Source organism: Acromyrmex echinatior, chromosome 8 (genome assembly GCF_024713525.1).
Source record: "Acromyrmex echinatior isolate Ae372 chromosome 8, ASM2471352v2, whole genome shotgun sequence".
NCBI lineage: Eukaryota > Metazoa > Arthropoda > Insecta > Hymenoptera > Formicidae > Acromyrmex > Acromyrmex echinatior.
The window spans coordinates 7,979,830-8,007,654 of NC_141859.1; the positions used below are offsets into that span (position 1 = coordinate 7,979,830).

Here is a 27,825-nt window from a genome sequence, read left to right on the forward strand (position 1 = left end):
TGTCCCATTTTTAATGATAAAATAAAATACTTTTATTATAAAGAAAATAAACGTATTTCTCTCAAAAATGTTTCTTTTAAGATCCAGCAACGAAAGCTGCTCGATTTCAAAAGAAATGTAAAATAGTGACCTTTATTTAACCTTTATTAACCTTTCAAGATGGTTAAATCATATATAATGGAATTATAAAAATTCGATTAATACTGATATAACCAAATTTTTATAATGGATTGGAAATATTTTACATAATTTTTAAACGTAAATCAATACTTCCAAACATATTGTATATAAAGGCGCCAATATAATATGATCAGAAGATAAATATTTTACGAAGTATTCCATATTTTATATAAGATATTTTTTATATTACATTATAATACTTCAAATAGATAAAGTCATTGGTCGCAATATTATTTATATTGCAATTTCACGGATTAGATTGATTATAAAGGAAACACATATTTTTTTTAATAAGGATTTTTTATAAGATTTAAAAAAAATCGGTTATTATCTTTCGAAGCAAATATCGTCGAAACTGAAAGAGATAGAAAAAAATGTTTTGAAATAAAAGAAATAAAAATTAAATAGTTTTATAAAGGTATTTAATTATAATTATAATTTTTAAAAAATTTTTAATTAATAAATACAAAAGTTAATAAAAATAGACAAAATTCCCGAAATAACAACTCATATCACGTAATAAAAAGGGCAATTGGGAATTAGCGCTGTAGACTTTGCGTAATTATTTATAAAAAAAATTTGTCGTATAAACATTTACATTAAAGTGGATACCCGTTTTGGCTAACATTTCAGCCAAACACATGACTTTACATTGGTTTATTATTTCATATATCAACAAAATTTTCGATAATTTAGCAGTATTAAAAGATTTGAACGCCAGGTTATCTTTGTGTGGTGTTAACTTCTTGGAGATTATTAAGATATATAAAGATTCCCTCTCAAATTTATTAAAAAAGAACTTATATAAGATATAATTATTGTAATGCAATTTTCACGGAGCAGATGTGAGCAGAGAGTTAAGAACCAGAGTTTTTTCGTATTATAAAAATTATATTCGTAGAAACATGTCTGCTCACTCAATAATAACAAATCATAGATTGTATTTTTCAATCACGATTTTAATTGAGATGACGTGAACATTTTGAACATTGTGTATTATAATTACAATAAGAGATTAATATCCGAGATGATTTTTATTAAGCGATAGAAGAATGATATTAACTTACAGATACAAAGTTTTTAGACAAATATAACTTTATGATAACATAAGAAATATCTTATGTAAAATATTTGCTTTTTGATCATATTACACTTAGCACTTTTATGGAAAGATTTATTGAAAGTATCGATTTACGTTTAAAAATCATATAATTGTATTATAAAAATTTAATTAACATTGAAATAACGTTCTTAAAAGACTCGCAAGGTTAAATAAAGGTCGTTAGTTTATTTTTTTTTTCCGAAATCAATCCACTTTTGTTTAAAATATTTTTGAGAAATGTGTTATTTCCGAAGTATTTTATTCGATTATTAAAAATAAGATATTGTTTATAAGCGCTACGATTAATAATGAGCAATTATTTTTGCCATTGTATAATTTTTTGCAATTATATAAAAAAACCATCTTTTCGGATCCTGAATCAAAATCCAAAGAATAAAAAGATCAGCGAATGAGACTTGCAAAAGGTTACTTGTAAATACAATACATATAAAACTTGTAAATTTTTCATCTTCAATAATCACTAACATTAAGCCTTTTTTCTTAATGTTAAATATTAGTAAGTTTATTTAATCAAACGATTAATATTAAGTAAAAGATTTTATTATGACAATATCATATTTCTGTTAATTATGGCGATATCATTTCTGATTATGATAATTTGAGCGAAAATCTCGCATCTCGTGTACCAGTGCGAAAGAATGCATTGCTGCAGATTTACGCAATTGCGGACTGCATCGTAAACCTCGAAGTTAATTATATGCACATTGTTAAATCATGGTTTAATACAGTATTGTTAAATGATGTTACAAATTCAGATTAAAGTCAACATGCACAAAGTATTTTTAGAATTTCTGACATTATTATGAGAGCGCAATGTTTCATTAATTTAATTACTGCGTTAATTGCTTAGTCTGCATATGCATTCTTTAAACATGCGCGTTTATTAATTACATTTTGCGTTTTACATAATCATTTTGTTGAATTTTATTGTACAAGATCGACACTTAAAAATCACGGATTAAATGAGAACCATTAAATAATGAATAAAATTAAAATATTCGTATAATTGCCAAAAATTACTGGACATTAAATCGATGCGATAAATGATGTTTATTATTGCAAATACACATACACACACACACACACACACATATATATAAAATAAACTCATATTTTTTCTTCTCCATATATAAATTGTTTGGTAGGAATTAAAACATTACCTTAGTAATATTTTTGCATAATCGCAAAAATACACGTTCATCCGATAATCTGACGATATTGGTATTGAAAATACGTTGCAACGACATATCAATAAATGTATCACGCAACGTTTGATAACTATCAGAAAATGCGCGAAATGATGTTAAACCGTTAAAATTTCCAATGTTTTGTTTCTGTTAATATTGGAACAGAAATATAAAGAATAATATAAAATAGCATTCATACGATTTTTTAACACGTATAAGATTAGTAAAAAAATTTTCTCTAAAATTAAAAACACCATTTCGTAAATGAAATTTCCAAGTTTTACAACTGATCGTTTATATCAGACACAAGAGCAATCACACACTCCATTAGACGAAAATTCGCATAAAACTCAGTGTACCATCTTGGACATGGTACGAGGGCATCCAATTTACGTGAAGACAAATATCGCGACATTTTCCGCGGTAATGAAAGTGGAAGACGCTTGGCACGACCATTTTGTTTTCTTGTACGGCCATGTAAGGGCGCATAAACAAAGGAGAAAACTATAACACTCGAGAAAAGCATGAAACAGCGTAGAAGAAACAGAAAGCAAACGAGAGAGCGAGAAACAGAAAGAGAGAAATGACGAAAAAGAGAAAGAGAGAGAGAGAGAAAGAGAGAGAGAGAGAGAGAGAGAGAGAGAGAGAGAGAGAGAGAGAGAGAGAGAGAGATAAAGAGAGCATGAAGGAGGAATTTCCTCGGCGCCCCCAGAATTCAATCACATCGTGTTTACAGCTCAGTACACTTAATCCTCTTTATTGGATCCAAAGCGTTTGCCGGTGCGGCGTATCTCAGAATTTGATCAATTTTATGGGCAAAGGATTTGGATGATACTTGCGAACCTAGCATCTGTCTATTTTGGCTCTCATCAAAATTATGTCGTGTTTCTCAAGTCGACATTTACAATTTTGCGATGTGCTTGTTATTTTTGCAAACCTAATTCCAATATATGGAATAATATATATTCTTTATCCCTGATAAGTATAGTATAATAGGTGAATAATGGTGATTAGATTTTCGAATATGTATATATCGATATAATGATAAATGTGTAATTAACTATGTTTTCGTGAATAAATAAAAAACCAATTTTGTGTGTGGAGGAATAAGACAGAAGATCCGCAAGCTACATAATAGTTTATTATATATTAATCTTACTATTACTTCAGAAAGAGAGAGAGAGAGAGAGTTCTTTATAATTATTTTACGTGTGATAATTATTTCTGTATTAATTATTTCGAACACTACTAATTCAAAGTTTAAATGATTAACATTATTGTAATTATTTTTTCATGTTCTGTAATTACGTTCTGTAATTACGGTTCTTTTCATACGCATATTTTTAATATTTATATATCAATTTTTTAGCTTAGATAATTTTTTTAGCTTAGATTCAAATAAGTACTTCATATGTAAATACTATGAGTTGTACACTGTAACAATTAATGAATAATATAAAAAATTGATTATTAATAAAAAATTTGAACTGTTACATAAAAATTATTTAATTTATATATTTATATCATCATGTATCATCATTATATATTTTTAAAAAATCCCGTTTTTTATTCTCTTATAAATTCAATATAAATGCATTATATGATTATTGTTAGCCTTCTAATTATAAAACTTCTACAGTAAATTTTGAATCATGGAAAGTGATAATTAAAAATTTATATTCAATTTTATATAATTCCATTTTACGTTTTAATATCATTAACATATAACAATTTATTATTTGACTTGAAGATAATACAGACAATTGATACAGTTCCGAGTTACTTTACTCTTTTAAATATTATAAAATTAAGTGCTTAATAAATATAAATAAATAATCCGAGATGATTATATAATAATAAAATATGCACGTTATTATTAAACTATTAATAATTAATAATTATTGGCACTTAATTTTTCAAATAAATACATGAATTAAAAGCAATTATGATTGTACAATGTATTTCTAAGCACGTCACTGCAAAGATGTATTGTTTGCCGTCGTAAATTTTCATATTATATTAAAGTTAGAACTTATGGAATAGCTCCACTCTGCCCTACTTTATAACTATGTATTTAGATTTATCAGAAATCTAATATTTTGAGAATATTCTGATCTCCATTAATTTTGAGGAATTGTTTCATCCTTTAAATTTGAGATTAGGTAAAAAATAGATGTCTCTTAAATTGTTGTTTAACAACGTGTTTCAAGGGAATCGAATCGAATCCAGATACTTGTGACAGATCCTTTAAATTCTGTTTAAAAACTGCTAGGGAAAAAAAAGAAGAAATAAACATAAATATTTAAAATTAAAAAATTTTCATATCTTCCAGATTTCCATTGTCTGTACGATATGAACATCATATAAAAGAAATTAGATAAAGATTTAACATTGAAATAAATCAGTATCTTTTTATATTCTCACATAGACTTAATTTATTATTTTCTCTCTATTCTTATCTTTCACCACTTAACCCCTATACAATAAATTCAATAACACAGTTCAACACTTTTTTGAGAACTGAATAAACGAAGTATTTTCCGACGGATTTTTGTTCGTTGAAAACGAATCCGGCTACGGAATTGGCCTAACACATCAAGTTTTCGAGAAAATTGAGGTTAAATGTGTAAAAATTGGCGTTTTTGGTTATTTACACTTTTTTGCGGCTAAAGAAAATTTTTTTTCAATTTTGTTTACGCCACTTTAAAGTATTATCTTTTATTTATAAAATAAAAAAATTTATATTTATTACAGTATGATTTTCTTTTATATGCATTAGCATATTATAAATCATATTGAATAGATAATAATAGATAAAGTTATTTCTATGTCCAAATACATCGTTAAATACCAGGCATTTTATAATAAACTTTCCAGCTCCTTAATTATAATAAACTTAATATTAAAAATATCCAAACGTAATTATTAATATATCGTCTTCACAATAATCTCTCAATTATATTTCCTAAAAAAAATTTATTTAAATAAAAAATAACTTAAACTTGGAAAAACTTGTGAAATATTTTTATTTGAAAGGGCTTTGATTGAAAGAAAAGTATAGTATTGTATAACAACAATAAAGATGATTATACAAATTTTATATATAAAGTTAACGTACATAAATAGTTGAGTAAACCATTTTATAGTTGCAGTAACTGTAAAATAATTTAACTGTTTAAAATAATTGCAAAATACAATTATGCATTAATTCTCTTATAAAATTTGTATACTTAGTTATTATCTTTATACATAGTCATTACCACTATAATTTTTTCTCCGCTACTACAATAACACTCGCTTAATATTTATTCGGGAAAACTCGATTAATTACTATCACATGTGTAAATATCAATATACAATTGCGCGTAGAAGTTCATTACTCAAAACTCAAAGCATTCGCGATCCAATGGTTTGCGTATCATTTCACGCTTTTATTTTAAAAATAATCGGCAAATTACATTTAAATTAATGGAAAATTTTGGAATATATTCAATTCCGATAATTAAAGAAACAATCAAATGTTATAACGAAATAATTTATTATTCCAATATTCCCAATTAACTATCATTTTTTACTTCGCAAGTACAAACCGCTTCGCTAAATAACCAATACATTTACGAAGTAATAAATACGAGAGTTAATTAATTGCGCTCTCCAATATTCATTTAATGTCGTTTAAAAGCAAATGATCGTCTTTTCTGTAGCACTTGTTGCTACCGCGTCTGGAGAGATAATGATAGGACGACACACACCGAGTAGCTTGTGTCGCTATCTACCTGCACGAGCTTTATCACACGAACATAAACAAAACAATTGCGCAACACAAGATTATACGCTGCAAAAAAGTCAACATCGAGTGCGCTAGACAAACTGTCATTAACTCGTCAATCAAAAATATTTGACGCTGTCATAATGTATACCGAATATTTCATTTAAGTTTCAAATTGAATATTAACTCTTTGGAACTGATATAACATAAGTTTATTAGATCCATTCAATTTATACATTTTTCCGAAGACGGTGGATCTATTGGATTTCTTATGCAGTGATTGATAACAAAAGATTCTGATGAGTAAAAATTATTAAATTAATTTTCTCTGTGAAGTAATATTAAGATAAAAATGTTAAGGTAAAGAATATATTACTATCAGTATATATATTAGATGTTGGAATTAATTCGTAGCGTTTTACAAGATGGGAAGTACTTTCATTAATGTATTTTTTAATACTCATGTGAAATAAATAACATTCTTTCATTAAAAACGCTACGAATTAATTCCAACACCTAATATATAAAAATATATTACTATCAGTAAATTCAATTAAAATAAATTCAGTTCATTTACTATCAGTTCTATTTTACAAAAATGTTAAACAATTCAATTTATGTTATATCTACAAACTTGAATTATTCTTATTAACATAAACTACTATATAATCTAAATTTTTTTTTCTATATAAGTTATGTCATTTTGGTTACCCGAAATTAATTAATAGTGACTCTTAATCAACACATATATTAGATTTCATAGATCCGGTGTCAGTAACTGTATCACTTTTGGCATCAATTTCATCAACTCCAAAGTTAATGAACACGATAATTATACGATAATTATACTATCTTCCGTATTTGTTCTGTATTTAACTGTCATATCCAGCGATTTGTATTATTATTTGCGTTATCAATGCGAAAATAGGCAAATAAATTACGTTTATATCAGTGATAAATATAAACTTTTAGACATACCCAAGATCAAGCGTTAGAAAAATGATTAACACTTATGAGTATCACAACAAAGTGATAATCTAAAATTTTCTTTTCTTGTCATTTCGATTCTTGCCTGCAACAAATAATTCGCACACAACGTAGTAACGCGCCGAATTGTGAATAATTTAGATGACAGAAAGCATTTTTGCGATTGTCTTATCTTGAGAATATAATTAATAAATACACATTCGTATCTGAATCTAAATATATGATTACATTTCAATACCTAACGAATACTTCAGAGAGAGTTAAGCGGGAATTGAAATCGTGAAGTTTTTTTTTTACTCGTGGTAATAGTTATCTGTAGGGAATCGCGCTTAACAATATTTATAATATTTGTCGCAATTGCACCACGAAAAATAATGACATGGAGCAATACGAGTCAGCCTATTCGCATAGGCACTTATTTAGCGCATTATGTATCGCAACTTATAAACAAATAAATCATCAGCCAATTTGTTGTTCCTATGAAATATTTAACTGTAAATAAGATAAATACTGAATCTGTATGTTGTATTTAAGATTAATTTTGATGAATAAACATGCCAATTCTATCATCATATATGTTTGAAAAGCAAAATTCTTTTATTTACTTTAATAAATGAGAAAATATTTACATAAATTTATTGATTTTTGTTACTTAATATTAAATTTTTACATCCCAAAAGAAAAAAAGAGAAGTTATATATAATTTTAATTAAATAAAAACGTTTTTGTAACATTAATAGATCAAGAAAATGAAAAGAAAATCACAGAAAATGATAATTCATTTTTGTGATTTAAGTTAAAATCACGCAATTTTATGCATCACATAAAGATAAATTTTATTCTAATAAAGATCAGTTTATTAAAAATTTAATAATTTATTTTAATCTTAACCAATAATAGAAGGCTCAATAGATAAATTAATGCTATAAATTTAATGTATACTATGTGTACTATAATAAATAATTTATCTTACATTTATTTAGTTAGTCAAATATATTTCAATATATTTAGTTTTAATTTTAAAGGAAATTAAATTATTTGCGTGAGAGATTAAGTTATTTACAATTAAATTTGCTATTAATTATCTACTTGCTGATATTGCAATTAATTGGCACAGTACATGCAACATTTAATAAGAAATCAGAACATGTCTGCGCAATAAATATTAATATTAATATTATTCAAGCTGTAAAATTTTACAACAAATCAGTTTATGTGTAAACTGATTATGCTTTTAATCATTTGTAAATCAACAAGCATTTTGAGCACAACAATTTTGTGTTAGAATTCCAGTTAAAGATTGCAATTAAATAATTTTAATTAATAAACATTAATTAAATAATCATAATAACATTACAATAGTAAATTTAACGACAGACATTTACTTACCGAAAAGTTTGAGAAAACAAAATTATGATTTATAGCGAGTTGTTCGAAAGATCACAAAAAATCTCCAAATTTTCTAAAAATTAAATTTAAATTTGCCTAAATATTATAAATATATATTATAAATATATTACAAAATACTTTTTAATAAATTTAAAAATCAGTTAATTTTTGAAAATAAATCGTAAGAATAATAGATAGAAATTATTTTGTTCAAACTGCAAAATATTTTATACAAAATTAATTATAAGAAATTAATAATTATTTCTGTCTTCAAACTAAAAATTATTTTCCTTAAATTATTTTCCGAAATACTTTTATCAATTTGTCATATTATCTAATATCTAACTCTCCGCAATGATAATTTTTAAGTAAATAAATTAAAATTTAAATCTACATCTCTCTATATTTTTTCAGTTTTTTCAAAACGCGCGTTCGCTTATACAAACGGTTAAATTTGACGACAGACGTTTTACCACTGAGAACTAGGAAATTACGGTTTAGCGAGTTGTCCGGAAAAGTAACGAACCAAAGTGTGATAACAAAGCGCTCCGCGTTGCATGGATGCATTTACAAAACGCACGCACAAAGCAAACATTCGTTTGTATACCACTGCGTAATGATACTGGTTTTACAGCGTTCCTTCCATTTTCGCTCTCGTGCACGTGGCCGGCACACCAAAGAGGCGGGATCGAAGATAGTAATAATTAGTGGAACATGAATCGCTGAATTCCTGGTCGGCGGATCGATAATACTCGCGACACACTGCAGTGTATGACAAGTGATTTACAGACCAGCGTGGCAAAAATATCTGGCAAAAGTGTTGGTGCGCATCGACATATTATGCGAAAGACTCGGGAAGCATAAATAAACTCCTTGAAAAACGGTCAGAAAACGATACTTCGAATCTCATGTTTGAAAAGCGTGTCGCGATAAATTGCACTTTGCAATATTAACCGTCCGAATGCCCGTTACTCTATCTCGCGTTATTAATGCAGGGACCCCGAGTGTTGTTGAAATACACGATTGCTCGGATGGTCTTACGTCTTGCGGACCGATGCTTGAGACATTTTTAAAGCGTTCCGGTTAATAATAATACCGATACAATAATGCGGGAGGATTTAACAGAAGGATTGCCTATCCTTGAAGGTGAACCTTCTATTCTTTTATACAATCTTCGCAAACATTGAATTCGTCTCTCTTCGTAATTCATCATGAGTAATACGAAAGCGTTATTCACAGACTGCAGCGTGTAAATCTTTATAAACTGGAACGCTCAAGTTGTGCCACGAATAAATTCTCGACAAGATTAATAAAGAGCATTGAAAATTGTCTAACGGCTAAATCACCATTATCGCTACCAAATCGTTTTGATTTACTATGATTTGACAAAATCTCTATAATTGATGTCACCTCTATAGACGCAGAAGTTTTTATAGAAGCAACTTCGATCAGTCTTACGAATATCGAGCGAAACAATCGCCACTAAAAACCACCTGTTACACGCGCGTGCCAACTTTTTTATAATTTCATAAAGACGCAACTCAATTTACACACTTATTAAGCATTTTGCGTGCTTTATTAGCGCAATAATGTTAAGACAAAAACTTTAAGCTCTTCTCATTCATAAACGCATTCTTTTCTCCTGCAACTTCTCCTTCGTCAGAATATATACTCGCAATAAACAGTGAACTAATCTTTCAAATGATAATTAATAATAATACACATGCCTGATGAACAATGAACCAGATTAAAAAAATGGTAATTGTCTAAATAAATGATAAATATAGTTTTATTTTGTTCGGATATCCTTCATCGTACACGCAAAAAATTTCATATAATTACTTTACGAAAGTGGAAGTTATTATTTCATGCGGATGTCTTATAGGGACATAACTGAGACGCAGAGTATTCCCTTGTAGAATTAGAATGTAAACGAAGTTAGAGAAACAGCAATAAAGTTAATGACACAACTACTCGGAGATCGTTAAGAAATGAATCCCCGCGTATCACACTTTTTGTTCGAAACGACCTACCTCGCTATGTAATTTCCACGAATATGAAACAATTTCGATCCTGGAAGTTTCGCTCGGAAATGTCAAGTACAGCCTAAAACGAAATCGGACGATAAACGCGTCTCTTCCATGATGAAAAATACTCTCGTCGCGAGGCGAGTCGAAAATTGCACTTTGATGCATCGACATGGGAGAATTTCATCAATATGGCAAGAGAGAAGAAGATATTCTGTATCCACGCAGTCTCTCTTTTTATATGTACAAATTAAATCGTGCAATCCCGAAATTTATATTAAAAGGGTTACCGTTATTATACTTAATTAAGTAAAGGAGTATCGTTATTATACTTAATTCAAATCTAAATTTTTTATATAATCCAAGAAAATTACTGTTTTGTTCAGTCTCTATTATTATACTATTGTATATTATATTATATGACTTGCTTTCTCGTACTACACAAAATTTCTAATTACTTAACAGTACTTGTCATTGCATTTGAAGTAGCATAACGATCGACATCAACATTAATTCCTAATTTCACTAGTTTATTTGTGAAGTTTTTATTTTGGACTTTTAATAATAATCTATAGGTAAATGTATCGTTATACATTTATTCAATTACAATTCTTATGTAGATACACAGATATTCTATGCAAAAGAGGAAGAGTTATCACGTACTATTTAATACGACATGTGTAACCGCAAATAGCAGTTTCGTTTATGGTTCGAAAATAAAGCGGAATATCAAATCTCCATGCTCTCTCGTAAATGTCATAAACAACTGAAGAATAGCAAAAACGAACGCGACGGATGAGGGCAATAAAAATTCACTCGTACGACTAGCCGCGAACCAATCAGAACGCGTTACAGCCATAATATAACTAATTGTAAGTATCGAAAATTCTGTTCACGTTAAGCCTACTCAATTAGATCCGCCAATTAACGTATAAAAAGCCATTAACTTCCACGTTATAAATCCCGATTTCATTAATTCGTGAAGAGTTTTTATATACTTCCGTGTAATATCATGTACTATAACAACGTAATAGAGTGTTATCTTAAGTAGTATATGAGAAGGATGTCTTTATTGCATTATAGGAAGAGTGTTATCAATATCTTACATAAAAGGATAAAAGCCTGAGATATATATATATATATATCTTCTCGTCTACATTGCCCACAAACTCGTCCTAGTGACATAATTCTCTTCCTTGAAAACTCTTGAATAATTTTAGAACTAAAAGATTATATCGGTTTTTAATTAAAACTCGAGGTAAGGCGATCGAAAACCATTCACGAATCCTTACCATCATTAATTTTTATTACATCCGATAACATTTATTAAATTCGATCATACATTATAATTTCAGATATAGAGATGGTTAGACTTTATAATTAGTTTAGCCAAGAAAAAGAATTAAATTTTTTATGACAAAGAAAAGAAGGATTCAGAGAAAAAAATCAATTTACTTAACTTGTTCGAAATTATAGCTAAATGATCTCATCATCTATACAATTATAATAATTACATATTACGTAAATGCAACTTTATTCACGTGAGCGAAGCGAAGGAGATACACTACTCCCCCCCAGATTTAGCGAACTTATCGTAGGTATCAGCATAATTCCCACGAACTGCTGTCTCGATAGGTGACGATAGATAGACACTTAATGAGCAGTGTAATTAACAGTTCCGGCGCACCACAGGTGTCATCTGCATGATTCCCTAGCACGCGCGACGACACCTCCCGTGGAGAGTGATCGACGATTGCCGGCGCGGCGCGGCGCGGCGCGGTGCGGTGATACCGCAAATGCAAGCGAACACGTATGGAATGCAGTAGCAACACAGCAGCATGCATCGCGCACGCATCACTTACTCACCGACAAGCTCCGTACGCACGCCCACCAGGAGAGTGGTCACTACCAGAAGAGGCACCTGTCGTCGGCGCGGACACAGAACGGCACGTTTCTCACCCATGACCATAGTATAATAGTAGCACGTGTGGCCGCACGCGTATGGCGCGACACGAAAGTAACCGCTGCCGCGTTCAGACTGAACTCCCGACCTGCCGCGAGGCTACGTACATCCGACGCGCACGAGGCGAGTCGACCTCCCCCCCTCCCTCCCTCCCTTCGCGTTCCTCCTCGTCTCATCCTCCTCCCGTTCTCTTCTATTCTCCCCCTTCCATCTCTATCGTATCGCACCCCGTCGTGCGCGCGAGCGAGACCAAACCGAAGGGGTTGCTCCGTTCCGACCAGCGCACCGTTCATCCCTACTACACACAACGGCCCACACCGTTCATCCCTCTTCGACGTGCCGTGACGCGGCCGCGAGGGGGATGAGACCCCCTCGTCACGGGGCACCACTCGCCACTCGCGCCGACGCTCCCTTAACCGGCCGACTGGTCGGATGACTGGCTGGCTGGCTGGCTGGTTGGCTGGTTGGCTCACTCGCCGAATGCGCGTGGCAAGCTTTGCTTTGAGTTACGCTGACATACCTGGATTTACTTAGAGCCTCGTGATTACGGCGGGACCAGAGTGCTTGGTGTTAAGCCTCCTCTCGCAATCGGACTTATTTCACGCGTCGCTACAGGTGAGCCGCTTGTTTCTCGACGCGCTGCGCTGCCTGCGTTAAGACCGGGATGCAAGAAGGCAGAAAAGATATAGAACAATGAACGAGACAACATCCTGATCTTGTATTTTAAAATCAATGCCAGTAGGAATTAATTTATTGTTTATAGTACAATATAAATGTAACAACAAATGTTATGTTTGTCATTCTTCAATAAGATTCTTAACTGTTACTGATTGATATTAAAATTATAATATGAATTATTTATAATATACGATTTAATATGAAAATTATTTTTTATGAATTCCCTGCGTGAGAGAAATACGATAAAAATGGAATATTAAATATAGTATTAAATATGGTAAAACAATAGGAAAAATAGAGAGTTTTTGCAATACCATTTATGAGTGAACGCTAAGATCAGAGATTATCAGCGTTATTAAGAAGAAAACTAAAAAAAAGGATAACGTGATTTTAGCGTTCACCGTATTTGGATTCATGTTATTACAAAAACTTTTATTAAAAAGGAAGAATAGATATTTTTGTCGGAAACAGAAATGGATAAGATAATAATTCCAGAAAGCAATCAATCAGGATGCCAATGTGTCAAAATAAAGGAAGTCTGATAATAAAGTTTGAGTAGAAAGAAGGAAGATATCACGAATAAAGCGACTGAAATTTGAGAGACTTTTAATAATCTGATTTATAACGCCCAAAGTTCAAAGATATCTTCTCACGGGCACGCATAGCGCGTGATGTTTATAATTCAAGTTAAATTATATTTACTTTGCTGAAGCGTGGCCTCTTCGTGTAGAGAAACACAAGTGTGGAATATTTGCGTAGCGCGATGCAACGCGAAATGATTTAAATTCTACACTCCGACATCTCTTCTCTAGTCTTGATACTCTTGGCAGTTGCATAAGAACGGGGAATCGATGCCACTCTACGCGATAAAACATTCAAATCCAAAAGGAGAGTTCCCTGTGATGCGAACGCAAACAAAGAGAGTCCCCTCAAAGAATAGGGCACGTAAGTGGACTACCCAGCAACGAGGAGTTTGCTCTTTGAAGTTACATTATATTTACTCAACGTACATCAATCGCTGTGAAATAAAAATTAAAATGTATTTTTGGACACAATCGAAACATGATATTAATATAATATAATAGAATAAAATAAGTATTAAATAATTTAAATAAATTACATTCTATCATTATTATCTGATTCTGATCTTCAGTTATTTAATATGAAAATTGCATTTAATGATATTATGATAAAATTGGATGAGACTGCACTTAATTAATTATAAGTTATTAAAAATAAGAATATTAATTTCGATTACATGTTATTTTTAATACATTTTTGATTGCTTGAAAATATTATTTAAGCTCGTTATACATACATATGTATTCGACTAATTAATATTTTATTATATAGATAATTACATATAATACTATAATACATTTTTTGCTATTGAGGTCGATTAATTAACCTACAATTTTTGGAAAATGACAGTAAAGAAAATACATATAATACATTTTAAAAGGAATAATTGTTATAGAAGGAATAATGATTGATTCAATACATAAAAAGAACATTTTGCTAAAGTATTTAAAAATTTAGCTAAATTTAAAAATACTTTTATTGGACCATCGAAATTTATATAGAATCCTCGAACTGGGTGGGTGGGTTCTTAAAATGCTCAAACTTTTTGAAGCATTACAGCTCATCATATATGTTTGAGTTTCATACATAATTATTCTAACAAAATTATTTTTAGATCTGTATCTACCTAAATTTTTGACTACTTTAACAAAATTGGTTTTTCTATATATTTTGACTACAGCAAGTAAAAATTCTAACACGTATACACACAATCGGCTCACTCTATTTGAATTATCGTCGCTATACATCATAAATACTCTAGTTACTGAAGTTACTATTCAAGCTGAAATATAATGCGTTTGATAACTGTTTCAGTTGCTCACGGTAGAATTGCACGCTTCTCTCTTGATCAAATCGAAAGATACTAGGCGGCGGAAGGAAGAAATGTATAAAATCGGAAGTTTTCTTTACATCAAAGATTTGTATATTTTACTTAAATTGCCTTGGAAACACACACACCATCATATTGATCATATAACTACGAAAAACTATTCCGAGCGCATTCGATAAAGAAACCTGTCGAGTAATTGAAAAAACAGACAAACACGAAATTTGTAGACTATCGATTTCCGTACACGGATTGGAGGACCAGTCCTCCTGGAGATTGCGTGATCGCAGTCAAAAGTAATTATTGCAAAACTTTGTTCTACCGCTTTGGTAGATACGGAAGGTACAATCGGAGAGCGCTTTAGGCCAAAGACGTCGTATTATGTAATTCGTATTATGAAAGGTCTGCCCGCACACACTGCGTGCTAGCAACACCCAAGTGATGTACGATCCAACGAAACGTGCATGAAGGACACTGTATCACGGGTCCGATGATATATCCCCTTCAACACAGCCTCGAAACTCCTCGGCAAGCATACAACAGCATAGCTCTCCCCGGCTCCTCGGCTCTTCTGACTGTTGTACAGCCAATGTCGCTCGATTACACACATCGTCAATCCGCCTGGAGGCTCCTCAAGTTACCCGATGTGTTATACACGTGCGTCTGTGATACTCCGTGCGCGGCCGAACAAGTCTGACGTCTGACTATTGCACGCATGATATCTGCTGGCGCGCATAAAATGCCGTTATGTAAATTCTCACACGCGAGGAGAACGCCTCGCGAAAGTAGCGAAATGTATTCTCACGTGTACATTGTCCGAGAACGAGGAGCCACTATATTATATATGTATCCTAAGTATATATATAGAGCCATGGTATTTGCATTAATTTAATTCGTATTTGCATTTGCACTCGACCAGTCGTGATTTCGAAGGTTTTGTCTGGCAGAAATCGCCATCAATTATCAAGACAGCTTGGGTACATTATGTGCCAGGCTTTGCTAATTGCGAGACAAGGTAATATACATGAAATAAAGAACGCGCACACTAAAGAAAGAATTGAAAGAACTAAAGAAGTATTAATTTATTCAAATGTATCAATACTTGGTCTCGAAATATTGCAAAATCGTTTTTCACATTTTCCGCAATTTCTATGCAAACCGGCGGACGATAATCGATGGCTCAATTTCGTCTCTACCTTCCGTCAGACCGAAGACAATGGCTATCCGTTTTTCCGACAAATTTTTCCCACTACCCTCTCGTGTCGCTGCGCTTTGGCGTGTCCTCCGGCTCAGTGATCGCTACGCGGTAAAAATTTATCGTGGAAAATTGAAGTGCCACGGAATAATTGCTCGATCAGAAGCGATCGAGATTCCAGATAGCAAGCCCCAAACGATCGAGCCACGCGATAGAGCCCGGCCCCGATTATTGCGTGCTGTTCTGTGCCCTCTAGATCGAAGTACGAGGACTCACGAAACTGCAACCGACCTTGTCGATTACGATATTCCGCCAAACTTTTAATTTTTAGCCCTCAGTCGCTATCAATCGTTTCGATAATAATTTAATATGATACTATCAAGCATGTGTTTCATGGAGATTATGTAACGATAAGATTCTTATTATATGTAAATACTAAAAACTATTAGGTGTTGGAATTAATTCGTAGCGTTTTACAAGTGATGGGAAGTACTTTCATTAATGTATTTTTTAATGCTCATGTGAAATAAATAACATTCTTTCATAAAAACGCTACGAATTAATTCCAACACCTAATAGTATGAAAATTCTCCATTATGTTTAGGTTGTTATTTTTCTTTGATAAACAATGTGCATTTTGGACAATTTAAAAGAAAATTTTTTGCTTGCGGGCATAGCTTTTATAATTCTTATATTTCGTTTTTGTATTTTTTAAATTATAGTTCAATTTTTTATTCATTTATAACTATATTTTATACTTTGTGATTTACTTATTTTGGTTTAGAAAATTTGATGAATCACAAAATTGCCTCATTACTATTACATTTTAAAATAAAAAGAGTCAATAAGTTTTTGCTCTCCCTACCGATTACCATTAAATAATTTTTTAAATATTGCGTGATTAATATAAAAATATTAAAAATAACACAGATCTGCAAAATTTGATATTTATGTTGTTTGGAAAAGAGGAATAGTTTCCTATAGTTTTTGATGCGCTAAATCCTAATTCGTAAACGAAACTATTCTATTACATCAGATTTTTGAGAAAAACGAGGTTGAACCATCTGAAAAAATTTTTTGCTAATTGTGAAAATTCATACGTGACACACACACACACACACACACACATACACACGAATCCGATGTGTGATCCAATGAGAAATTTCAAGAACTCAAATTAATGATTGAACAATGTACTGTAATAAAAATATTAAATCATTATAAATAATGTTAACCTATGTGCTTCGTTTTTAGGAAGGGTTCATGAGTGTAATCGCACAGTGTCAAGTAAAACAATTGCCCCTACAGTTCTAGAAATACCACTGCAAATAGTAAAAATTTTAATAGTAGTTTTAATACATAGAACTGAAGATGCTCTTTTGTAGTAAAAATATTTTTTCTTTTATTTAAACAATTTTCCAAAAAACTGACTTCATCATAATGCTTTTTCTATGCGGAAAAATTATGTTGCATGTATTGTAAAATTTTTACTAAATATAAAACTTTATGTAACATGCGATATATATCCTAGTAAACATAATGTTACAATGTACTTCTTAGTTGCAATGTCAGCTCAGCAAGATAACTAATATAAACAAGATAACTAATAAACACAGTGTGTTACATGAATAGAAATTTGGCAATTCTGTTTTTGCAAACAAATCGTAAAAAACATAAAAAAAGGCGTTAAAACACGAATTGCTTTATCTAATTATATTTTTTCAGTCATTGAAGCTCAAAAGATAGATATATGTTATTTTCTTACTTTGACTTTGCATTTTACTGCCTGTATTATTTTTTCTATCATTGTAAAAAGAATTATTGTATAATATTATAAACGTAAATAAATCTTTTTCTTTGATGATACTTAATAATATCAATGTTATCACATTTTCTGTTGTGATAACAGAAAAATAATTAGAAAATAACTGAAAAATAACTTTTTAGTAACTGTAATTATAACTATAACGTATTTTTTAGAGTCAATAACGATGACTATACTCTAAAAAATAGATATGTGAATTTAACGATTTTGACTATGTTTATACAACACTCTTAATCGAGTTTAATAACATTTGTAGTTATGAAACTGACAATCATAGCTTCTGAAAAATAGAAGACTATAGTTAGTTTTTAACTATAATGTTATTAAACCCGATTAAGGGTGACCATGTAAACGTAATTTTTGATATGGATTTAACACCCATGAGGTGTCTTTATAATTTTCAATGTGTTAGTGTTAACACCAACACGGTGTGGATTTTAAACTTTTGATGTTTATATCAACACATCATCGTGTGGATTTAAAACCCATTTTGTGTGTTTTGTGTGTGTGTGTTTTTACATTATATTGATATTAATATTAATATCAACGCAGTGAGATTTATATAAACACCACTATTTTTTAGAGTGTAATTATTTCTTGAAAACAAACAATTGTAACTAGTATGTATATTTACAAAGCAACTTTTTCAATCCTGATATAATATATAGAAATATTGACAATGCTTCTTCCAGAAATAAATGAATTTACATTTATTGAAGTTTAAATATTTTTTTAGTTCAGATTTTCCTGACCTCTTATCATAGTCATCTTGATTGATATTTCATTTCAATCAAATGAAACATTCTACGATTGGAATTAAATTTTCATTAATATGAAAAGTGAAATATCACTCCATTCCAAGTAGCAGTATTTTTACTATCAATTAGAATAAATTTTTATTCTTTTATAAAATTTTGTTTTATATATATAAAATTAAGAAAGTATAAAATTAAGAAAGACGTCATATTTTGTGCGTTCAGTACTCGTTGCGGTAATGTAAAAAGCAAAAAAAGTATAAGTGCGTAAAATGACGATAGAATGGAATTCATGTTACAATTATAAAGTATAAGATATAAATATTCAACTATAGAAGCATTATTTAATTATTAATTACATTATTATTATTATTAATTTGACGACAATAGAAGTAATATCAAAGTCGTAAATATAAGAACCAGTTAAAACAGATAGCTTTTCGTTCCGATAATTTGTAAATTAAATTTTAATTATGATTATAAAGTAAGCTTTTTAAATCGTTTCAGTTTTCATTATTAACAATTAAAAATTATTGAAAAAATTATTACAACTTAACTTCATCGCTTTTTGAGGCTTGCCAACGTTTCCACGTTAGCTGACTTATTATGATGAGCTATAAACTTTTTAGGATCTTGCTGAGCTTCGATATGGTTTGATGGCGTACATTTATATAAGAATTAAAAGGCTTTATACTATGAATTATTTTGTAACACATATAATAAATATCGTGGTACAATTAGCCGACATTAGAAAATTTTTATGGCACGTCAAATATAAGCCATGACGTAAATTAAATAAAATAGTTTAATAGGCTCCAAAGAATAAATCAATTAATCAAATGCCTAATGAGAGCCGAATACTGGATGTACATATGTGATAAATTTATTCAATAACTATCAAAATATTGTACAACAATAAATGTTTCAATCCTAGTTTGGATCTTCCTCAATATCGCTAATTAAATTTAAATTACATTAGAGATCTTTAGTCATACAAGTATATTAACCTAATTATGCGAACGTGTGTATATCTTGTATTGTAGATATAATAAGATTTTGTTGTAAAAAAAAGCTACTATTTATTACATATATATGTCTAACGTGATATTTAATAATTTGTTACAGTTAATTTGTCAATTATAATGAAAATATGCTAGGACAACAAAATCTTATTACATATATATTAATATATTATTTGTATGACTAAAAATCTCTAACGTAATTTAAGTTTAATTAGCGATATTGAGAAGAATCCGAAGTAGAATTAAAACGTTTATCATTGTATTTCGATAGTTATTGAATAAATTTATCACACATGTATACCCAGTGTTCGGTTCTCATTAGGTATTTGATTAGTTGACGTAAATTGTCATAAAATTTTTCTTTTTTTTATTATTATTTTATTTTCTCGTTTCCCTTTTTGTTCGACATTGAAGAAAATTGAAATAATTTCTCTTTGTAGACAAAATGAATTTAATCAAAAATTCTTTCCTAGCAATTTTGTCAGCTCTGAAGGATAACGTTCTGCGAAATCTACAAATCAACGTTTTTTTTCGCACGAATATTTCAATGTAATGTCTCCAAGAATGAGCAAGCAGATATCGGTGACCATGTCGCCAACGACGAACGACGTAGCACAAAGTCATTTTGGCACACGCAATCCCAAAGTTTCCATTATATATACTTCCACGCGGAGCATGTAGAAAGTTGCCAGGACGAGCAATTCTCGTGCCTACAAGCTGCCACGTCAATCATTCGCCTTTACGAGTACGAGTTATCCGATTCATGGAAAAGAAACATTAGCATCTACTACTCTCCGCTAGTTTACTTCTAGCCCCGGCAATCTAACGATTTTCTAACTATAAATCATTGCGCGTCTTTATTGTTTCCAATTATATGATGAAGTAATAAAGATATTACAAAGTATGCTATCGTTTTTACGTTACGATGCATCGCAGCCTCCAGATCGTTCCCTCAATACATAATATTTTTTTATCCTAAGTAAGAATTAAATACCGGCAAGATACTAGTTCAGTATCAATTTTTAGTATTCAATACTGATGCAAACCTAGATATCAATACAGTATTATAAGCTTGGCTCGTTGATATCATCCCAGTATCTCAGAAGTTCTGGCATGATAGCAGACTTGTAATACAGTATTGTAATACAGTATTGTAATACAGCTATTAAGATATGGGATTTCTGTACAGGATGAGTGTCGTAACAATATAAAGAATCAATACATACATGAGGATAGTTCGAAAAATTCTCGGTCTGACACAAAAATAACACAAATATCAAACTGCTATAATTTTAAACAAGTTTACAGGGTTACTGTTAAGATTTCGGACAGATGCGTTCATTAGTTTCTTTGTTTTGTTCGTGTAAAGAAATCTCTTGAATATATTAAAATATAAACAAAAATAAGAGACATGTGTTTTTCTACACGACAAGGGTAGAGCTATCCCTTCAAAAAAATAAATTTTTCTGTTTATCATTGAATTATTTAAACCGTCAAAAGTATATTACATATTTTAAGAATAAAATATATTTTAAGAATTGAAGGATTTCAAGAATACATTACAATAACAATAGAAAAACGTTTATAAAATTTTTTATTTTTACGTTTAGAAAGTTTTTTATTTTTATAAATATAAATAATAAACATTTTTTAAATAAAAAACATTTGAAAAATCAAAACTTTATTTAAAAAATATTTTTATCGGTATTATAAAATATTATTAAAATCATTTCAATTTTTATTTAAAAATTTTTCATATACCTAACGATTTCAATGAAATTCATACAAAAAGGAAAAGTCATTTTATAGGAGAGATTTTACTGTTTTAATATACAAGAAAACATTTATTAAAACATACGTGTTTCTTATTTTTAACATATTCAAAGTTTATTAAAGAAAGATACTTATGATTGTGTTTCCTTGTTAAAAATGTTCTTCTTGTTAAAAATGCAGATCTTTGAAGTATGTTAAAAAGATATTTCTTTACGATTGAGGGAAGATTTGCAAAAAAAAAAGAAAAAAACTATTCATTTTCTTCGATCACCGAACTTAAACGCAGTTCGTGCTCCAGGATCGAGAAATGGGATCGGACTGAAGTCTTAGGAGCGAACTATCGGTATCAACGCGACGATAGCAGAACAATGGGGCGAGAGAAAAGTGGTAGTTGAGTGATCTTTCGGCATCAGTCAGAAACGATTTTACCGCGGCAGATTTCGCTCGTAGTGACGGCTCGTAGTTAGTCGTGGGGCAAGCCAGACAAATGTTCAGTCACCCCCTTAAAGGAGGCAACGTGAAATGCGACATGCGAGGTACTGTAAGTAAGAATAAGTGAAGCCAACCAAGTCTCGAGCTAGTGGCCGCATTCCCTCGAATCCTTCTCAACAATACCGATGACGAGGAGCAGGATTAATATGTAAAATTCACTTCTACTGCTGCATTTATCGCATGATGTGTTACAATGTTATGGATCGAATTAATTTCTCAGTTGCGTTTGCCCCCGTAAATGATTGTCATTTTTTGAGTAGACGCACGTAATAATCACATGGAATTGCGATTCGAGACAAAGAAACGGTCCATGACACAAAACGTAAGAATAATTTTTGAATGTCACAAATGAATGTGTTCTGAAAAAAAAATTTACAAAATTTAAATAAATATTGGTTTAGATAGTACCAATGGAATCTTACAGAAAATAAATATTTATTCGATTTAAAAAAATAATACTTAAATTAAGTATAATTTTTTTAATTAAACAAATATTTATTTACTGTAAGTAAATGATTCCATTGGTACTATCTAAACAAATATTTAAACATATATTTATTCAAATTTTGTAAATTTTTTTTCAATGTAGTGTAGCTTGAAGGTAATTTTGAATATTTTTATCCTGCATTTATATGCAATGTATATGTATCTATATATTATTATTCGGCAATCTTTAGAAATTAATATCTCGTTAATTATTGCAAAAATTGCAAAATGATACAGGATTTTTCGACTTAATTTTTTATTAGGAGTAGTACTGTATGATTAATAGGTGTCATTTCAAATACACTCTATAAATATATATATACATATATGTGTATATATATATATATAAAATGTTTTTCCGACATAGTTCCCTTCCCTTTTTCCCCAGTGAACTCCTTCGTGTTTCGTTCTATGTTTGTCAAAGACTTCGAACGTCGTTCTATGGAAAATTTGTAGTTGCTTCTCGAAATCGGGTAAAGCAGGCATCCGTGTGATTCAGGAATAAGGATTTTATTGGATTCTGTCACCCATGTACCTTTTATTAGCTCTCTATGAAACGATCACGGTGGCCCCCTTTGAGAATCTAACGTATACACAGATACGCATAAACGTATGTACGTATGAGTTGCAAGCATATAAATATATCAAATCATGACTTTTTCCTGTTGATTTTAAATGCTGAGACGATGCAGGTTTACTGAACTGTTTAATTTGACGACAGAAAGAGGAACTTTGATATTTTTCTTGCGCAAATCATGAATCGTTCTCATACGATATGTCTAAAAAAAATGTAAATTACAAAAAGTTTTAGAAACAAGAATATATCATGTATGACGATGTAATATTTTATGTAATAAAGTTACGAATAACTATAATATTAATGCGCTGGATAAGAATTAATTATTTATACTTTTATATAAAATTAAGTTTCTCAGAAAAGAGAAAAAACTTCTTTTTAACTTGACAGAAAATTGTCGATTAATCAAGTAATATTGGCAAAAAAAAAATATTCTTAACACGATCAAATGTCATTTTTGTGAACTATTGTATTTTTTATGAAGTTAAGTTAAGTTCGCTTTTAATAATTGATAGAGTAATGTTTATCGTATCCATTCATGGTAATAATTCGTATTTTCTAAGTTGTTTCATTTTTTTAAATGAGAGAATATATTACTTATTCAATTAAATAATCAATTAATTTCTAATCCACGATACTAGTGATTTGCAATGTAACGGTATTCTAATAGCTAATTTCACGCTGGTTAACCAAACTTTGAAAAACGAAAACGCTCACCGCGCATGCAATCGATCAAGCTAATGACAAACAAAACTACGAAACGTAGTATAAACTAACTTCTCAGTGACATACTTATAATAAAAAAGCAACGCTCTTGATTATAGTGTCCAGAAATCGCTGACTTCGCGGACTTGAGAAAAATTTTTGCGCGAGAGGCGATATGCCTATATCATCATTGGCTAGAAATTTAGGAAATGACTGTTAGCAAACAATTTTCCTTCCATCTTTAAGAATTTTCTGTTATACTCAAAGGCATAATTCAACCTAATTATACTGAAAGGCATAGTTCAACCTGGATTACCGTAACAAGTATGATCGAGGATTCCGATATAAAAAAACTCGGAGGAGATACAGAAAAACTCGGAGGAGAGAAAAAAACTCACTGACGAATCGATTTCTGTACAATATTTTTTTTCATGCATGTCATGCCAAGCAACGTGCGTTATTATCGTAACATATCGTGCGCGACACTCTTTGTTTACGCGTGCGGTTTGCATCGACATCGCGTACTGCGTACCGGATTGTCGAACGTGAACGATCTTTCGCGTTTATCTCGCGTAAAACAATGCTCGCTTCGAGGGAGGAATTAATTGGAATGTTTGAAAACATCACTACGACAAGCCGATGTTACAAAGTAACAGTCTGTACAGCCAAGCAATAAATATTGTATTCCCTGTTTCTTATTCACGAATATTATATCAATTTGATAAAAAAAAAGAGAAAGAAAGAAAAAATAAAAAGACTCCATATCTTCGATGTAACTATTTCTGCGGCAGAAGAGATATATAGGGTGCGTTTCTGGTCGCAAATCGAACAACTATCGATATAAATGGGAAGGAAAGAGGGTGAGAAAAAAACCGCAACCAGCTTGCAGTCGATAGGCAAGATACAAGGCAATATCGATTGAATATTAGGATCTGCGGGGCATGCGGAACCGGCGTGCACACATTAGCCTCTTTGACTTGCTAAATAGGTTAATTTGAATGTTTAAATTCCGGCTTGGTGCAACTCAATTTGCGAGAGGATTCCGCGTCTGGTTAATTCCTTTCCTTCGTCCCGCGAGCCACTTTGCGTCCCTCTTCCATGTCCTTCTTGCTCCTCAGACTCCTCCTGTTTCATCTTCTCCTGCATTGCTCAACACCAAAGTCACTCTTGAAGCTGGACTGTTAACTTCCAGCGCATTTCGAGCGCTGCACGCACGCACGCACGCACGCACGCACGCACGCACGCACGCACCTCTATTTCTTCCCTGAGGCCCTCACATGGTTTCTCCCTTAATTGGAGAGTATTATTTGCGCTCCACTACGCCTGATCTTTTACGCATGGCGACTTTCCGATTGCCAGACCTGCCAGACGCGACAAAAAGGAAGTTGGAATGCAAATGGAGATTCGGATCGCGTTCGTCGCTTAACATAATTCGTGGCCAACATAGCAGTGAGACCGAGAAAATAGCGGGAACTGCAGTGGAAATAATGAAACCGCAGTACGCCGTAAATTTACAACTATCGAACTAATACTTCGTCGGACTGCAATTAAATTTTTAAACGCAGTTTCCAGTAATAATGGTATATCATCCGCACGATTACGTGCACAAATCTTCGTTAAACTCATTCAAAAGCTACGTTAAATGATACCCTGTATTATATTCTTGTATATATTGTATAAATAATATCTTATATACAAGTAAAATCTTTTTTTTTTTTGTAACTTAATTGTATTCGAGATCGCCAACATAAACGCACATTTATGTCAAAACTTGACACGAAAATTTATTTACAATTTTATCCATCTAAAAAGTATTAAAAAACGCGTGCGCGCGCGCCTTTGTACATAAATCAATATAATCTGTGTGCTGACATACACACACATATACAGTAAGTACAAAAAATATTCGGACAAGGAAATTTTTTGAGACTTTTACGGGTATCTTCTTCAGAGGTGCTAAAAGGTTTGCGGGTTATCGCTGTGTCGTGATTCATTGCTAATGCCAACGTTTCGTGAACCTTGCCGGTCACTTCATCAGGGCGAGGAGCGCACTGATACCGAGCTACTTCTCCGAAGGCACGCGTTCCACCAAAGAACGCATCCATTTCACTAAGACACAAATAGACAGGATTTCTCAGAAATCCTTTCAACTCCATCTTCTCCTTTCATCCACATTGCGACAAGACATTTGGCAAATCCTAGATCGCATTACGAACAAACCCAGAGCATCCACACGCAGTGCACAGAATGGCAAAAGCAAAAATACAGCATCATGTGTCCACACAAATGGCTTTAACGGATTCTACTCCACGCGGTCAATAATACGTCCAGTAAGAGCTTGTTGCCCAATGCTGGATCTGCATTGGCCAAGGGACTCAATTTTGTAATGATTCCTAATAGGATCCCAAAAGAAGAAATTATTAGTCAACCATCTATAATCTTCATATAATAGAATACAACAGATAATATATAGACATAAGTAGCTAATATCCTCCACAAAACCAAGTCTCCAGAGTCACCAGAGAAGAACGGCTGGCACTTCAGGAAATGACCCAGACATCATCGTACTTCCAGCGGACAAAGATAATACGATGGCAGTCATGAACACATCAGACTACAGAATGAAGATAAAGATCCTCTTTTCGAACGAAACATATACCAGGCTGGATAAAGATCCAACAAACAAGATTATACGGAACATTAGTGTCTTAATATTAGAAAAAAATAGAGTTCCCAGCAAAAAACTAAGAAACAACATTGAAATCCACAAAGTCCCTTCCATCAAGACTATGTGAACTGCCAAAAATACATAAATCTGATATCCTTTTCAAACCAATTATTAGTGCCATAAAATCTTATATATATATATGATTTTTTTAGCTCGTGAATTATAATCTCTGATAGGAAAGAATCCGAATCGCATATATCACAAACTCGATGAATTTTGCACAAAAAATACAAAAAATCCGTCTTCATCCTGAAGACATATTGATGAGCTTCGATGTAGAATCACTTTTCACGAAGGTGCCAAAGAAACTCTGGTTATAATTAAGACCTCACACATAAAGTCCCTAATCATCCCTTCAATTGAGCACTATCTAACAATCACTTCTCCTACAACGGCCAATTCTGCAAACAGACTTCTGGGGTGATTATGGATTCTCCAATACATCTCTTTTATAATCGCGAACATCTTTATGGAACACTTTAAGAAAAAAGTTCGCAAGACACCCAGCAAACAGAGATTTGGTTCCATTATGTAGACAATACATTCATAATCTGAAGACACGATAGTTAGAAACTTTATAAACTCTTAAACTTCCTCAACAATCAATATCCAAGGATCCGGTTTACCATGGATATAGAGAATGGCATTCCCTTTCTGAATGTTCTTGTTACAAAAAAGGTTGATAACATCCTGGGCCATCAAGTATATATAGGAAGCCAACGCATACTAGATACCTCCATTGGAATATATGATATATAAATATTATTAATCAAAATTCTATTACAAACTATAAAACAGCCTACACTATAAATGGCAGAATATTTACGCCGTACTATCTCAGTTATTAAAAACTTATGCGTCCAAGATATTCACATTAGAAATTATAAAGTACAATAAAAAGGACCTTACGCTGAAAATAAAGTTTTCTCATAGTAACTTCTACAAGAAATTACTTTTAACATCTTTTTCTTGTGTTTTTATAGTATTTTAAGCCATCGAATAGAATTATGACTACAGAAAAACATAACATTCGCTGTGTATGTATAATGCATATG

General features: G+C 31.4%; 1 protein-coding gene across 1 annotated transcript in view; it reads right to left on the minus strand.

Moving 5' to 3' along the window:
• LOC105142951 (limbic system-associated membrane protein) overlaps positions 1-12,727 on the minus strand; it is a 237,547-nt gene extending 224,820 nt beyond the window's left edge. The window contains exon 1 of the mRNA XM_011050881.2: positions 12,529-12,727. Coding sequence (XP_011049183.1) covers positions 12,529-12,631 — 103 coding nt within the window. The 5' untranslated portion in view covers positions 12,632-12,727. The remainder of the gene's footprint in view (positions 1-12,528) is intronic.
• Positions 12,728-27,825: the final 15,098 nt, after the last annotated feature.